Source organism: Diadema antillarum, unplaced genomic scaffold, assembly GCF_040938485.1.
Source record: "Diadema antillarum isolate AM-2024a unplaced genomic scaffold, OU_Dant_1.0 seq00000693_RagTag, whole genome shotgun sequence".
Taxonomy (NCBI): Eukaryota; Metazoa; Echinodermata; class Echinoidea; order Diadematoida; family Diadematidae; genus Diadema; species Diadema antillarum.
Genome location: NW_027271598.1, coordinates 1,445,513 through 1,463,320, shown reverse-complemented (window position 1 = coordinate 1,463,320; position 17,808 = coordinate 1,445,513). Strand labels below are relative to the sequence as shown.

At 35.9% G+C, this 17,808-nt stretch overlaps 1 protein-coding gene across 1 annotated transcript; it reads right to left on the bottom strand.

Moving 5' to 3' along the window:
- Nucleotides 1–5,922: 5,922 nt before the first annotated feature.
- Nucleotides 5,923–17,298, bottom strand: LOC139737451 (acid-sensing ion channel 3-like). The gene is made up of 9 exons (XM_071648127.1): nucleotides 17,051–17,298; nucleotides 16,312–16,479; nucleotides 14,757–14,881; nucleotides 14,258–14,448; nucleotides 10,933–11,116; nucleotides 10,369–10,425; nucleotides 9,089–9,257; nucleotides 8,208–8,299; nucleotides 5,923–6,032 (listed from the first exon to the last, which is right to left on the bottom strand). Exons 1-9 carry the CDS (start codon nucleotides 17,296–17,298, stop codon nucleotides 5,923–5,925), a joined length of 1,344 nt encoding a protein of 447 aa, XP_071504228.1.
- Nucleotides 17,299–17,808: the final 510 nt, after the last annotated feature.

Sequence of the window (17,808 nt, the reverse complement as noted above, 5' to 3'; positions counted from 1 at the left end):
AGCACACGTGAACTGAAATTAAATTCTCAAAGATCGAATACAAAACACGAAAAATTCAATACTTTCTTGTGCTATGTCTCATTAAACCAGCTTCTTTCACTTTAGCCCTAAAATGTGCGGGGTTCTTCTTCAATTCCGCCAAAACGTCTGGTGTCTCGAGTTCCATGTAACTCAAGAATAGGGAGTTTGATTTTTTTTTTTAATGTGGCTAACATACTCGTCTTCTATGGAAAAATGCCTTCTGTTGTTCCTTATCTCCAGTAGGAAAATTAATGTGTCACTGGCTGAGATAAAGCTCAAGAAAAGTTGAGAGTTGACAGAGTTGACATTGCATTATGACGTCGTTATAACTATTTCCCATAACTGATCATGGTTGTGTATGGTTGTGCGTCCATTCACCCTCACTGCACGCTGATGTATGATTTTAGTGTGGCGTTATTGCATGTTAATTATTGGATGATTTATTGACTATGCCAGTATATAGTTACTGGTATTTTGTTCACGTTAAATGTCAGACATATCCAAACCATGCATTCTTAGGTCGTGCAAAAAGACATACCCAGTTCACTAAATGTATGTTGAAGTAAATGTATCCATGGCAATACTGTGATGATTTAAGACCGATTCGTATGTAGTTTGCACCAGATAAATTCATACCTCTTCCGGGTGCAGCCAACAACTCATAAAGCCGACGAGCTCGATACTATTTAAAGGTGGACAATGAATCCTACACTATAGGCAAACACGGTCCACCAGTCCGACACTAAGCAAAGAAGGCCTACGAAACCGACACATTAAGCCCTGTGATGTAATGTCGGTCCCATGGGCCTTTTTTTTCCATTCTGTCAGACTCATGGGCATTATTAGCCTATTGTTGAGTTCATGGGCTGTAAGGCTCTTGGGTGTCGAACGAACACGTGCATCCGGAAGAGATTTCAATCTATCTGGTGCAAGCTACAAACGAATCGGCCTTGAATCAACACAGCATTACCAGGAATGCGTACATGAACTTCAACGTAATGTTTAGAACAGAAATGCAGGAGACTACATTACTATGAGCAAGCGCTTGACCAGGATATCAGCCTCAGAAATACACATTGTAGAAAAATACAAAGAAACGATTGGATAATCACGTCACCACTCACCGGAAAAGAAAAGAAAAATATAAAGATAATCTAAGTGCAGTGCATGACGCAAAGATGTGAAGAAGTTGTGTGACAATGACTTGTGTGTATCTGATAGTGAATGGGTGTTTTATGGTCATCATTATCAGAAGTGTACAGTTCGGAGACCTTTTCTTGATTGATAAGAGTGACTAGAGAAGGAGGCACAAAGCAATCGTTAGCGACATGGTATTATCGTCAGATTATAAAATATAGATATATGATTGTATATCTGTATCTTTAAGCTCCTATTTACACATTTTATACATATACATTGTATATACACATTACTCTGATAACGATGTATCTGTATATATATACATATATATGCATGTACATATATATATGTATATATATGTATGCATATATATATCTATCTATATATATCTATCTATATATCTATAGTTCAATATGGAAACTACGTCTCTCACGGAGTTTTCATATTGAACTACTGTTGTGAATTAATACTTTCTTGGACTCCGAGCAGAAACCTATTGCTGTTATATATAATATATATATATATATATATATATATATATATAAATATAGATAGATTTATTGATTCTTATATACACTTATCTATTTCTATTATCATATTCATATTTCTTCACATATTTAACATGAATTTTTCATTTATGAAGTATATACAACCCAAAATTTTGGGTTATTGAGATCAACAAAACCACATTCAGAAAGGAATCTGTATAGGTCAAGATGCATGAAGTGGAAAGAAACGTACAATGGACTGATATCATGTCATAGTATGTTGCACAAGGTTAGTCTCAAAATGCAAATTGTGTCAAGGCATTAGTTTGTCATATTGCCCGCCCCTGCCCCCCCCCCTCCCTCCCCCCGCAACCCATCCCGACATGACTGTAATTTATAAATGCGGGCTCTGAGAAACGTAATGTAAGTACCCTCTATTCCGTCTTGATTTCGTGCTACGTGTACTTTGGTGTTATTATTTCTAATATGGCTCGGCCTCGCATTAAAATACACGCACAGATCGAAGGCCAGCCTGTTACTTGATACCATGTTGTGCATATGTCCTGCATATTTTGACACATGTAAAGTTTGTTATATTGTTAATGGTTTCGAAGGAGACGCAGAGAGAAACAAACAAACTAAAACTTCTGATAATTGAAGAACATGTACGTGGAGCAATCTTTGATAATATGTACAAAAAGTGTCTTTGCTTTTCTGTGGACAATAAACAAAAGGCCATCGACTATAGGTTTTCCTGGCCATTTTTATTATTTTGTCATTCAGTTTCATATTAGAAGCATTCATTTTCGTCAGATATGCTCAGGCATCAAAATACGGTAATTCAAAATCATTTTTCTTCGTTCAAATGGACTAATTTGGCAACCGATTTCGCATTCGCGCATTCTAATTCATTGCATGCGTATACATTTTCGGCAATGGTTATTCGATTTCGTCTCCACCTGTCGCCAGCTCTTTCCGAGTATTTAAGTTCGGACATGGGCAAACAAGTCCGTAAAAGGAGCATTCCAAGTTAAACTTATAAAATTCCCATTGAAAAGTACATTAATTTTACTGCGTTTTAAATTAAATGTTGAAAATGTCTACATGTGGATCACACATGATGATGCAAATAAGTATATAAGATGAAGATTAGAAAGACGCATGATTTGATTTATTTGATTTGATTTGATTTATTTATCTCAGTATTGCATCATTTTCATTTTTTAGCAATAAATCAAGCATAATACATACAAATGCGATACTCATTATACCAGTTCCTAAAATTTCAACAGTTTCCATTACACATGCATCTGTGTCATAATTACAGTACATGCGTTGTAGACCGAGTTGAAGATTTATTTTGCAACAAAACTATCAGCGGGGAAATGATACTGTAACAGAACCAGACGTGGTTCCTTTTGGCGCACCATAGCTAAAAACCGGACCGTTACCGTTACCGTGCTCGGTGTGTCGAAGTCTTTCAAGACAGCCATGAGATGACATGACGAAATGAGGACTTTATATTGAAGTTTACATAGCATGTTTTACAAAAGAAAACAATCTGGATGTTCAAATAAACAAGTACTGATCATGATAATGAAATGTAAGATTAAAAGTAAAAGTCACATTCAAAGATTAATTGGACATAGTCACTCTTGCCTATTTATGGGTATACGCGCATTACGAAATTGAGAAAATTGTAAAATCGCTTGCCTAAAATATGCTTATCGAACCCATAGTACTAATTTGAATGCACATAAAATGAAAAAAAAATAACATTTTTCGAAATTGGCTGGGGAAACATATATTACGTTATATTATATTATATAATAATATCACATTATATTATACTATATCATATTTTATTTCATTTTATTTTATTGTATTATATTATATCATAATATATTATGATATTCTTTGCTTCTGCAATTTCAGATTGTTTTCAGCCACAAATTGGCGTTTATAACTGTAACAACTGGGAGATGTTATTTCTGTCATACCTCAGAGCTGGAAGCTGTTGTATCCTTTTCAATAATATTATTTAGAATGGTTTGAAAAGTTACTACACGATGTTAAACAGGGCACTGTATGGAAATATAAGATACTCACGCGCCACTTTCACTAGCATTGCAGTGGAAATAAAACGGTTGTACGAGATTAAATTCTGAGAGAACATTGCAATCAAAATATAGACACCATATCATACATATTCATTTGGATCATTCGAAGATGCAGCATTGTAATTGGTAGATCCCTTTCAAACAAAGTGGTTGTCTTGTATTTTCTTTTTGTTAATAGAATATAGATCCATTTTAATAGATGTGTTTTATGGACTTATTCAGCACCATGGAATGCAGGAAATTGTTTTAATGTGGTATGAAAGTCAGTTGCCAGAAAATTGTAGGTTGGAGGAACTAAAGGATCTCTTGAATCCTTGCGTCAATTGCCATACTATTATCTTCATTTATTTTGGAGATCGGAAGATTTTTCCATAAAGATGCATAAACATAAATCTTACCATAGTTCTCTTCGTTTATCATTATCAGCAAGGGCATAATAATTTACAACTAAGATTTTTATAGAAATCGTATTGTTTGGTCTTTTTCCCACACACTATTATCACATAACAATGCTCGTGTAAATCCTGCAAAAACCCAATCGCCACATTGCGCGGCTGAGTGCTGTATTATTTCATTTTACTATGCAAATTCATATAAAGTCGGTTCTTTTGTATTCGTTCCTATACCCCTTTTCTGTTTTGGTCGTGAAATTTATTTGATAAACTTGGAACCCATTTCTTTGTTTTGGCAACACATTTCGGAAAATCAAAGTGACTGTTCTTCCCTCAAATCTACAATAAACGTTTTGTTTGGCTGTTCACTTGTTCTTCTTTTGCACGGTAATGATGCATTTGACTAAATTCCGTCTTATCTTTCTTTGATAATAAAATTGCAGAAAAATCCAAAGTAATGTTGCTGATTTCATTTCATTTGATTTCTTTCATTTATTTCAGCATGATTCAGCCAACACGGCTGTTCTACCTCATGTCATGACATAAAAATGACATAAACTCATTTCAAACCATGTATACATGTACTTGAAAACATAGCATATACAACATAGAATTAGATGAAACAAAACAGACCAATGTATATATATATAATTATATATATATATATATATATATATATATATATATATGATATACATATTATATAATATATACATATAATATATATATTATATATATGATATATACATATATAATATATATATCATGTAAGATATATATATATATATAGTATAAATATAATATATATATATTATATATATATGATATATAATGTACGTTATATTTTTACAGAAAATAAATGAATTCATACTGAGATTTATCAAAAATGAGGGAGGGGTAAAAAGTGATTATGGTGTCAAATAGAATAATTAAACTCTATTTATAACTGCTAAAAGTTATTTATTGTTTCATGCATGTTGACAATGCATTCAATAATTTGGACCTTGATGATTAAAACTCATTTGCTTACAGCAGGTCTTGATACATGGTAATTTGAATATCAATGTTACATTCCTTGAATTGTATATATTTATATAATATATATATGTACATATATATATATGTATATATATGTATATATATATATATATATATATATAACTGAAACATCTCACATATCTGTATTTTGGGGTTCAATTTTAAGCAAACTTATGCATTGTGCAAAACTTATGTTTGTTTGTTTTCTTTCTGTCTGCATTGCGAGTTGGCCCACATTTCTACACACTTGTCTTTTACGTGGTCCTCTCTTTTCCAATAACCCAATTATTTTGAAAATCAGTTTCACATGAATATATATATATATATATATATATTGTTTCACATGAATATATACATATATATATATAAATATACATATATATATATATACATACATATAATGTTGTATACATTGTACTTTTATCCCCTTGAACTCGTATCAATAAGAATATCCTATTGGAAATAAAATCTCATTTGAATTGAATCCACTTGAATTTTTCTCATCTCAAGTTTGTCAATATTGATTTGTGAGTATAACAAATCAGTTGGATATCTCCAATTTACCCGCAACGCTGTTCCTAGAAACCGACTTTGGATAATTTGAAGACGTTTAATACAACTATATAATAATGTTTGACCACACAACATCACAATAATCAAAATTAAGATAAAGATATAGTGGTGGATTGGTAGGTCAACAGTGACTGCTGTCGTTGATGTCATTCACCCAAGTCGTCTGTAAAGCAAGCAGGAGTCGGCAAGGAGGTCGAAGACTTCGTAGATCGTGAGTAGGCTTCCTCCTAACCACAGGCCCATTGCACCGCCAATGTCACCTATACAGACGCCAATGTAAAAATCAGAAGGAAACCAAAACACAAAGAGAAATGTGGATTTAGTGAAAGCAGCAACAATGGTACAACACATCAGTGAAACTTTGAGGAAAATCTGACAATCGATGCAAAAGTTATGAATTTTTACAGTTTTGATGTTGGAACCGCTTAATGAGGAGACTACTTGAGTTTATGACACCATGTGATGACAACAACCATAAAGAAAACATAAAGAAAATTCAACATGCTTTCACTTTTCTAGCATAATGAAAGAGCACTTGACTTATCACTTTCAGAAATCAGGGGGAGTAATTGCTACTTTAAACTTACTTATGTTAGTAGCAAATAGATAGAATGTATAGTTTCCATGAAAAATGAATATTTGTGGAATTTCCTTTATATCTTCTCATATAGTTGTACGTACACATGACGTCAGGAGGTCTAGTAGTCTCCTCATCCAGCGGTTCCAGCACCAAAACATTAAAGATTCAAAGCTTTTGCCTCGATTATCCGATTCACCTCAAACTTTCACTGATGTATTGCACTGTACTATAGTGTTGCTGCTTTCACTCAATCCACATTTTCTTTTGGGTTTTGGTTTCCTTTAAGGTGAATGTCGTCTGTTTCATGTCATCACATCAGAACCACTTTGTGAACACTGCAGCGTCTATGTTTGATGTCATATGTCCGATATATTATGACACGAAGGCTAAGTTCATAATCAGATACATTCTTACTCCAAACACCCAGAGTAAAACATGGGTATGGTGATCGTGCTTTTTCCGTTATGGGACCAAAATTATGGAATCAGTTACTTCTTCAGTTAAGAGAACTGTCATCTACAGAGTCATTCAAATCCAAACTTAAAACTTATCTGTTCCTTTCATACTGAGGACTGTAATTGCTGTTTGTCATTGATGTTGGATCAATAATGTATTTTTAATTGGTATATGTTGCATTCTTTATTTGTTATATATTTGTTTTTGTTAACCATTTTCTTCTTTGTTGAAATGTTTGAATATGTATATGCATGTAAATATATATCTTTTCATTTTTGAAGCGCCATGAGCACTGAAAAGTGGACCTGTGCGCTATACAAGTAGCCACTATTATCATTATTTTATCATTACTGAGAACAAGGGTGAAATCATCTGAACCCCACTTCTTTGACGTCAACACAGAAACTATAGTGTCATCATGTTTACGTAGAGTCCGTTTGACGCTATCTAAGAAGCAAAAAAAAAAGTTTCCACACTAGCTATTTGATCTTAGCAGAGCAATCATGAATGCAACGTCACGTATTATGTTTAAATATATCAAAAAATGATGATATTACGTCGATCAACTTTTTCTGTAATAGCCACCTTGCATATGCTTGATAAAACAGCGCAGTAGTATGGAGCAAAGTGCTTGAATTTGATTGTGCTGTATAATCTTTTTGATCTTTGAAAAACGGCATTAATGAACTGTCATTAAGATACTTCAAAGTTAAGTGTTTACCTTTGGGAGCAGTAATTTTAAAAAATGTTCAATATATCACATTTGATGCATATGTGTAGGCCAGTTGTATCACAAAGCATCTTACCATGTAAAACTTTGTAAAGCGTAAAATGCAAGAAGATATCACATTTTTCTCATTAAACCATAACTGTAGACGGTTTAGTCTGGAAACATTTTTATCATAACTATTGTTCACATTTTGTATATTTATCAATACTTCATAATCATACACTTAACATCAATCATACTGTTTCAAATTTTTACATCGGTTGTTTCTACCTCTAACTCACATGTTAGAACTATTTTGAAGCACTACTGCTGGATTTTTAATCGGTTTTATCTGCAAATGGTAAATGATGCCTTTGATGGCTAAAGTATCGTAGCTGTTTATTATTTGTGTTTATTTCTTTGATCCGTAGAGGTATACCATGTACCCTTGGCTCTACTCTGCGCAAATTGAACTATCAGTTTCACTTATTATGTTCTCATGAGCACAGGTGTACTAATGGTTTACCTGCTGTGAGCTTGCCTAAGCTGGCTAGAATAATATGGGTAAACTAATTATGGATGCCACCATAAAGGTGTTTCGTGAGATTGCCCTTAAATTATCAAAAACCATTCTGGCTGAGTTGCACAACCAGATGTGGATTGATACTATAATCAACGATAAGTACTTACTGAGCAAGGCAAGGGGGGTATATGCTGCCTGTTGCTTAATCGTCGTCAATTCCATGCTCGTGAAGTATACATCGATGGCGCAAACGTTTTCCCTGAATTGGAATTCAACGTAGCAGTATTGTAGGTTACATTCGCTTTGTTATCAAAGAAGTGAAATAATATATGCTTTGTCCAAAAATGAAATAAACTTTGAAAAATGAAATTGAAAAGGTAAACTCAACCGATCATGCAAACGAACAAGCAAGCAAATGGCTACCAGGGGGCTCTTGGTATAGCCGCACCAAGTTATTGAATTGATCCATAAACAGGGATTCCAGTTATTGCATTAGTATTTGTAACTTCAATCTTTTGTACAGGGGACAAAATAACGATTGCATTAGTAATAGTTATGATGAATATATATATATATATATAGCGAAAACTTTGAGCAAAGAAAAAATATATAAGTATATATATATGTATATATATATATATTCATATATACTATATATATATACATAATACATACATATATATGTAAATATATATATATATATATATATATACAGTATTACTAATCGTTATTTTGACAATGGCCACTGTCGATGTCATCGTCGAAATCATGATCGCCAATGTGCTATTCAATAACTTATCTTCTAAAGTCATTATCTAAACATAACAGAATATGTAGACATGGAGCATGTATCTTCTCCTGCTTACTACAGACATTCCCAAAAAAGTGCAATGCCTCGTATAACGCGGCTGCTACACGTATTTTATGTTATCGACGTAAATAATCTCCCTAAAGTCGTTTCCTTTATTTCTGTTCATTTTTTCTTTATTGTTATACCTATCACTATGTGGGTTTGGATTTGCTTGTTTGTTTGTTGATTGACACTTACTCGAGATACGCCCTGTCCACAAGTCCTTGGCCATGACGTTTGATTCTGCTCGCCAGAATGTCGTCCCAGAAGAGAGAAGGAAACTTGGACGACGAAAGCGTATACGAGTACAGCAGAGTTTCGCAGTTCACCGGGCAGTCGCACTCGTTCAGTTGATGTTGTGCCTTTTCTGCGAGGATACGTGGAGAAGGAAACGACGAAGAAGATGAAGGAGACGAAAAACAGAGAAAAAGAAAGTGTAAAAAAAAGAGGAGAAAGAGGCAGAGAAGAACAATCTCAATTAACATAAAAGAAACGAAGATAAATAACTCAAAGAACGGGAGAGAATAAGAAAAGAGGACATACAGTATAGAGATAGGGAACAGACGAGACAAAAGAAGCATGGAGAAATAGAATTCACGGTAAAAGGAGTTGGATTCCAGAAAAAAAAAACCAAAGCAACAATAATTGATTTATGAGAGGAAATCATAGTTCATATCATCGATAGGCTAACGCTTGACATACAATGTCGCTCCTGTATAGTTACTTTAAGGTCTTGAAGTTGTCAATTTATATTCAACGCCATAAAAACGGGTGATATTTTACGAATGGGTTGAGACTTTCAACTTATAGCGAACATTCTGGGTGTTATTATGGAGTTTGTAATTCTTTGTTCTTTTGCTCAGAAAAGACATTTTTTCATCATAGTTTCTAGACGAGTACTCAACACAGCACGAGTAGGCAAGATGATATTTGTTATTTTCATATTAAAGATAGACTAATCCTTTTTTACTCTGATTACAGGTGTCCATGTTATCATGACTCTCGACAAAACCGCTTCTTAGTCGGAAAATACGACGGTTCACCCCTGGAAACTGAAAACGATGCTGGAGAAAAGAAAACTGCCTCGTATCGGTTCTCCCATAACTTCATCCCAGTGACTCTTTGTACTATTTCTGTAGGCCATTTCGCTGGCCTGATGTACGTACAGTAGTACATGCTGTTTTGTAATCAACGCCATTCATCAAATGGATAGCACTTAGCTTACATTAGCTGTTGCAAACCTCGGGCAACATTTTGGTTGTCAAGAAGAATGGTTTGCATAAAATATGAATAACTTGATTAGATTTAGATTTACATTTACATTTTATTTGACTCTTCCGACCCCATTCCGGGGTATGAGAGTACAACACATATACAAGATATGGTCATTACAATATCAAAGAATTCATGTTTGTGATATATTACAATGATGTATATAACGTAGATGTCGGTACTAAAACTGGTCTATTATTACTTACTGATGGCTGGATATCCGCATTCTTTGTATGTCAGAGGATCGCAGACTGGAAATCTTCCTAGAGAGGGATAAAAAAAAAGACCCACAGGTGTCATGAGGGGTTTTCACATCAGTCCGATAAAAATCCAAGCTCGAGATATTTTTCGCGATTGCGAATTAGCGCGCTATTTCATTTCTTATTCTCATCAGCCCGAAGAGAATTAGCCCGAATTTTTTTCGAGCTAATTCGACAGCTGAGTATGTGCAGACAGCATCAGTAATGTGTGTGCCCTCTCAAAAATTCCTCATGATTTGTGTGCAGTTTGCCTCGACCGATCGGGTCACACACGCTAGGCATGATGGGATGCATCGCGCTATTTCTCAAGTCAGAAAATATCGCGCTATTTCGAAACATCGGGCTGATGTGAAAACGCCTTTTACAACAATAGGCGTTTTCACGTCAGCCCGATAAAAATCCAAGCTCGAGATATTTTTTAATTTCCCAAGTAAGAAAATAGCGCGCTATTTCGAAACATCGGGCTGATGTGAAAACGCCTATTGGGATATTATAATGATAAAATCAAACCTTGATGCCACCTCTGGATGCACCCCCAGGCATTCTTACCCGGCATAAAAGGAGGTTTGCAGCGACATTTTCTCAGCACAAGGTCGGTCTGGCACTCTAGTCGACATTTCAAGCGGGAGTACGTGTCGAAATACTTGAGCTCGTGCTCGCCACACACTCCATACGGAGGCTTTAAGTAGTTCGACTGGAAGGATTGAAAATGTGATGATGGTTACAAATAATCGGGAAAATGGAAAATTCGTAAAAGTAAACGTACTTATGTTTGTGCACGTTTAAAGACAGCCAATCCTTGTTGCATGCATTTTTTTTTTGAAAAATTGGTGAGAACACTTAGGTATTGAAGGAGAACACCTTGAACTCAAGATGATCTTTATTTGTTAGTTCATTTATTGACAGTTAAGATTTGAATAATTTTTTCGTACTACAAAAAAACTTACAAATCTTAACTACTAGTCTAGTTTTACAGGCCTGTGTGATGTACTTAGTTGCACATGTATTTCATGAAAGTGGTGTGTTTCAAACAATATTTCATTTCGATTCCGTCATCCATCCTTGATTACAATTCAAAATTTAGTTGTTGTTGCTAGCTGCGTGACATTTCAAACATATCAGAATATAACAAAAGAATTCCTAGGACTGTCATTCTGTCAATTTCTGATTATTCCACTATACAATACACAGTAACTGCTTCACAAATATAGTCATTGTAAACCGCAATAATTATAAGATCATTTTCTAATAATGGGTCAGCAAAACCAATGTGTATGTACAATACACAATACAAAATATACCCATTAACTGCGTCCGTATGCTCGTCACAACCGTAATTATTAGATAATGAAATCAATTATTGTTAAGGGGTCAACAAAAGGCCTACATATCTATGTAAGGGGTCAACAGTATGCCTCCATACCCATGTACACACATACATTCAAAAGCTTGACAAATCTACATGATCAATGTCTGTACATAATCCATACCTATAAAACATTATCCCTTTATCGCTCATCCGTACCACCGCATCAACACTTCCCCCTCTAGGCATACTCCAGGTATAGAGCCTACCTCACTCCAGCAGTTTTGTTACGTTCCATCGAAAAGAAGCTAGTGAATTCTTCTTTTCTGACAGCTTTAACACGCATATGTTTTGTTCGAAGTATAAGTATCATAATACAACCACAGGACGATTAATGTGTGCAGCTGTGCCTAGTACACAGAATACGTTACGGTGAGAGTTTGGTGCATTATTTAAATTTTAACGGCTAACAATCCTCAAACATCACAGAAATGTTATAGCTTTACAATAGTCTTGTCATTCTGGCGAAATATATCATGTTCTGTGCTATTTGGGGAGGAATTCAAAAGGGATGGACCATCTTTAAGTTGTTAGGGATCACTTCTATTTTACTTGCCAATGTTCAATATCATAATAAATAGTCCACATGCTTCACCTGTTGTCATAACAGTCATCTCGACCTCTTTCATTTCCTGATGAAGGGCGTATAAAAAAAGCGTTACACTTTTGAAAAAAAAAGTCTAAATTATATCTCTAAATATATAGAAGATTTTTTTTTCATATCCATGGATGCCCAATAGTCTCATCTATCAAGTGCAATCAACAAAACAAATTTTTGTTCACACTTGGCTGAACACTGACGCTCTCTGTCCAGAGTGTGAAAAATGACTTGCGCCAAATTGAAAGAAGATGGAAAATTCAGCCAGCAGTCCAAATAAGTGTTCTCATTGAAACAAATTGGTCCTTTGCTCACAGTTTTGATTATGTTATGATAGTTTAGGAATTTTCTGGCGATTTTCTGTCACGTTTTAAAACATTCCATTGTGTTATGGAAGGTTGATTAACAACATCAAGATCTTTTAAGCACAGTTATCACAAATCATGCAGAGACTTATCGAACCCACATGCCAGTCGCTCAGTCAAGAAGAAAAGTACAAAATTAATACATCCTCAGATCATTCAATCAATCAATCAATCAATCAATCAATCAATCATTCAATCATTCAATCAAGCAATCAATCAAGCAATCAATCAAGCAATTAATCAATCAGGCAATCAATCAATAATTCATTCAATCAATCAATTAATCAATAAATCAATTAATCATTCAATCAATCAATCAATCAGTCAGTCAGTCACAATTGTATGCATGATTAAAGTGGCAGATCGACATAGGGGGGAAAAAACCTCCCCCACCCCCGTGGTTTAAAGGCTCGGTTTTTTGTTTTGTTTAGGTTTTTGGTATTTTCTTCATCCAAAATGGCCACTGCTCTCTTCCCTTGTTGTTTCCACCACAAGCCCTTTTACCCATGTATTGATGGGTTGATTGATTGATTGATTGATTGATTGATTGATTGATTAATTGATTGATTGATTTGAACATTTGGTACCACTACCACATTAATGAATAACTGGCGTATGGTATTGATGTGTCCGTGTATTGTGAAAACTGTGCTTTAAAGATCTTGAAGTAATTACGCACTCCAATTCTCACTAATTAGTTTAGAAATGAAATCATCAAAATTACGATAAAGCTGTCAAAAGAAATCTCAGACTATAACATAATCAAAGCTTTAAGCAAAAGAGCAATTTGTTTGAATAGGAGCACTTATTTGGACTGTTGGCTGAATTTTCCATCTTCTTTTAATTTGGCGCAAGTCATTTTTCACACTCTGGACAAAGAGCGTCAGTGTTCAGCAAAGCGTGAACAAAAATTTGTTTTGTTGATTGCACTTGATAGATGAGACTATTGGGCATCCATAAATAAAAAAAAAACTTCAATATATTTGAAATATAATTTAGGCATTTTTTTTTTCAAAAGTGTAACGTTTTCTTGGATACGCCCTGTATAGACAAAAAAAAAAACGAACACACTCCATTGATATTTATTGTAATGCTTTGGCGGCCAGTTAGCGCTAGCTATGAACTTCACTCATTTATGTTGTGACACGCAAAACGATTCCACACACTCTTCTTTTGGCTCCTTATCGGGACTGACGTGTTGGCCTACACAGAAGATCCAGGGAACAGGGATGACTCCGGTCACTTAAGCGATGAAATTGCTATGTATTTCAAGTGAAAGAGAGTAGATTTTTTGTTGCGACTAACCAGATATCCGACTCGGCAACTCAGCCGATATTATTGTTCTGAATACATGGGGAAATTGGCACTCTTTTTCTGCCAGCTGTGATTCGGGGAGAGAGAGAGAGAGGGGGGGGGGGGGGAGAGAACGAGAGGGGAGATGTCGAAGGCTAGCTATATTGAAAATAGATTGTGGAATACGCCAAGTGTGTTTTAGATTAGACTTACCCGCGTAGTGGTGATACCGATAGAATTCAGGGTTCCTGGATTGATATCTACACCCACGACTGCAGTGTTGCTTTCTGTCTCGTTCTGTGGTAACAGGTACAGATCAAATCCCGCAGCGAAGCTTGACACCGATCCGTAGTAATACTCACTCTGCTGGGTATCCAATATCAGTCTCATTCTATTGGTCTGTCCTTTGAATAGCGAATACATTTATACATTGTAATATTATCGTATGATAAATAAAAGATAATGAGAGATGGGAACGGATTGAGACTACAAGTATGAATAATGGACGAAGAAAACAAAAACAAAATCTAATGTAAACAAAAATAAGATGGACTTAGAGGACCTTATCAAAATTACGAATTTCGAGGTATCAGGAATGACACTATTTTCCGATAGGTTTGTGGAAGACAGTGAAAAGAGAGAGAGAGGGAGAGAGAGAGTGGGGGGGGGGGGGAGCCTGTACATTTCTTACCCGTACATTTTTCGTTCTTACCAGCTACTTTTGTTTTTAGAACTTTTGTTGGGTCGGGGTCGGCGTTGAGTTGGTAGCACACGCCACTGGTTGCTAGTATTGGTGTCACGTTGGCAACGCTGAGCTCCCTACCAGCCCATGTAATCCTACAATAGAGAAACATGAGCAGATTCAATTTCATTTCATGATGTTTGCATTATGTAATGTTAATGACTTGTGTACGACTATAATAGAATTCACGAAGTTGCTATACGATCGTGTCCATGGTTTGAACCCTGGACAAAGGCCTTAGTTTGTATGGGGCGCCAAGTGTCGCATATGGCCTATTTCGTTACAAAATCATCATTCTTCGATGAATTGTTAGAATTTCGTAATGAAATGACTGATTTCGTAATGAAATTTGCGACACTTGGCGCCCCATACAAAACTACGGTCTTTGTCCACAGATTGTACCACCTTCGTGCATTCGGGCCAATGGGTATACAGTACATGGACACTATGTGAACTACCTAAAATAACTGATGTCAGAAACCTTCGAAGCCAAGTTCACAATTAGATGTTTGAAGTATGTTGAACATCACTTGACCATATTCTCACCTCGATGTTTCTATAGAGATACACTGATCACTTACATTAAGAACGTGTCATTCGCCTGATGTGCGAGGTCCAGATAAAGCTCAGTCGCGTTCATTCCGCGTAATTCCTGTCTTTCTTCCTCAGTTAAAGGTCGTGTTGCATTGATGAAGGGTGCTTCTAAGTATGCATAGTTTCTGACAAGGATATCTACCGTCGGCAATTTTTCCGTCCTTGACCTCCTAAAATTCCAAGAGAATGGAAAGAAACGCTTTCAGTGGTTTGGTAAAGTGTATGAACGAATAAGCGAATTTGTAGTTGCTTTGTAGCGATGCAGTGAAAAACACCCGAAACAACATTTATCCGGGGCGTAACAAAAACCTAGGAGTTGAAACAACGAGAGAATTTACTCCAGATATCAGGTGAATCAAATTAACGAACATGCAGATTTCATGAAAATTTCAGTGAAGATTGAAGACATTTGGTAGAGCCGTGCAAAAGTCATGACTTCCTTTTTTTTTGTTATTAGGTTCGGATGCTACCATCACTTGACGGGAGGACAATATAGTACAGTTATACACTATAAATATACAGAGAATCCTACATATACCACTTAAAAGAGCACACATTCCTTGGAATTGAAACTGGCACAAATAAAGGGTAGTATCTTCACACTGCCTACAGAAGGAGATAATTCAAGTTATTTTCCTGATGACAAAAAAGGCAAAATATCAGTTACTCTCATAAGTACTTACAAATTTTACGACATCGGTTTGGAAGAAATTCGTAATCCTATTTATTATGGTTGTATTGTAGCAATACGAGGTTGCATGGTAACAAATCAAGATAAAGCAACGACACATGACGGAAAGTTTATACACAAAAAAGTGGATAATACAGGTTTCATGATGTTTACAGATCGGAGAAAAATAATCGAACAGGGAGCGCATAAATGTTGTTCGACATAATATGGGAAGAAAAAGAAATAAAGAATGATACTTACATGAAGCTGTTATGATTACAAATGATGATCTTTGGAAAAACTAGCTCGTCGGCATAAGTGATAGCTAGGTCCACAGTCGAAGGTCGCGAGTAGAAGTACCATATTCTGAGTCCTACATGCACCGTCATCGCGACCATTACACAGGAAAGAATAACAAGCCAGCCATACCTGACAGGAGGACAAAACAAATTACCAAAAACTAAAACACAACTAAAATTTGAACATAAGATTAACCACAGCTTTAAAAGGATTCAAGAAAAGAAAGAATTTGTATTCATTGTGGCGTTATCATAATCTGATAAGCTGTAAGTTGCTGCATCTTCCTAGGAATTTTAAGTGTCCGTACAAAGTATTCTGTACTGACGAGTCATACAAATGTACTAATACGTCATGTAGTTCGAAGCGAGCAAACCCATTCATGTCCTTGGGCTCATTTCGCTGTATTAAATCTCTTAAAATGGCATTCTAGTAATAAACGCTTAAATGGATAATGTACATGGCACCACGCTTTGCCAATCTTTTGCTTTGTTTTTTTTTTTTTATTGAGACAGGCTTTAAATGGTTGACATTGTAAAATAACTTTTACAAAATGGCACCCTACTTATAAATGCCTAAATAGAAAACAGACCTGTACTAAGCACATCAAACCGTGTCCTGTTGCTGTTATCATTACAAATCTTCAAATCTATTGCGGCATCTAATAAATAAAAAAAAAAACCGTTATGACGTTTACTCTCACCGTCTGGTTCTTTTCTCCCTCGGTCTGCAGACGTATTTCACTCCCGATAAACCGATCGAGTCGGGAATATTGCTGTACATCGCCGCCCACCAATTTGAGGCATTCTGTTGGGGTTGTTCTCTGTCACTAATTTCCACTTCATGATCCCGCGCAGAAGTGATCTTCTGCCCATTCTCACTACCTAAATAACTTCCTGGATCCCCCTCCGGATCTATTGAGAGAAAGACCACGCCAACGTCGGTCGCCATATTGAATGCGAGCAGAGAAGAGTTACATGCTGGATCTTCTTGCAAGCTCGTCTATTATGAAATCATCTTCTTTCTGCAGGTATCCAGAAGGCGTTTAGCCGTTTTACTGCCTCGAGTGTCCACTTTCATGGCCAGTTGGGAGACGTATGTACGGCTCACTTTATCCAGCTTACAGAATAATACCAATCCAGTGATGGCGTTGCAGGTACTTCGCAGTCCCCGTATGCGGCCAAGATAATGACATTCTGTGGGACTTATGCCATTCCTTCAGAGGAATTCCTTCACTGTGTTGTCAGCCCCTACGCGCCTGGCACACAGGTAACACAGTATACCCGCAAGTACTAGGATTGTCCAAGGAGGTTTTATACATGGAGTTCCAACTGGCTGCAATTATTCAAACAGTTGTCAGATTTCTACTGATGAACAAAAGAATTCCACAGGTGCACTTGTGCCTTTGATAATCGATGTTCGACGCCGCCGTCTTGCTGAGCAATCTGAAGATTCATTTTG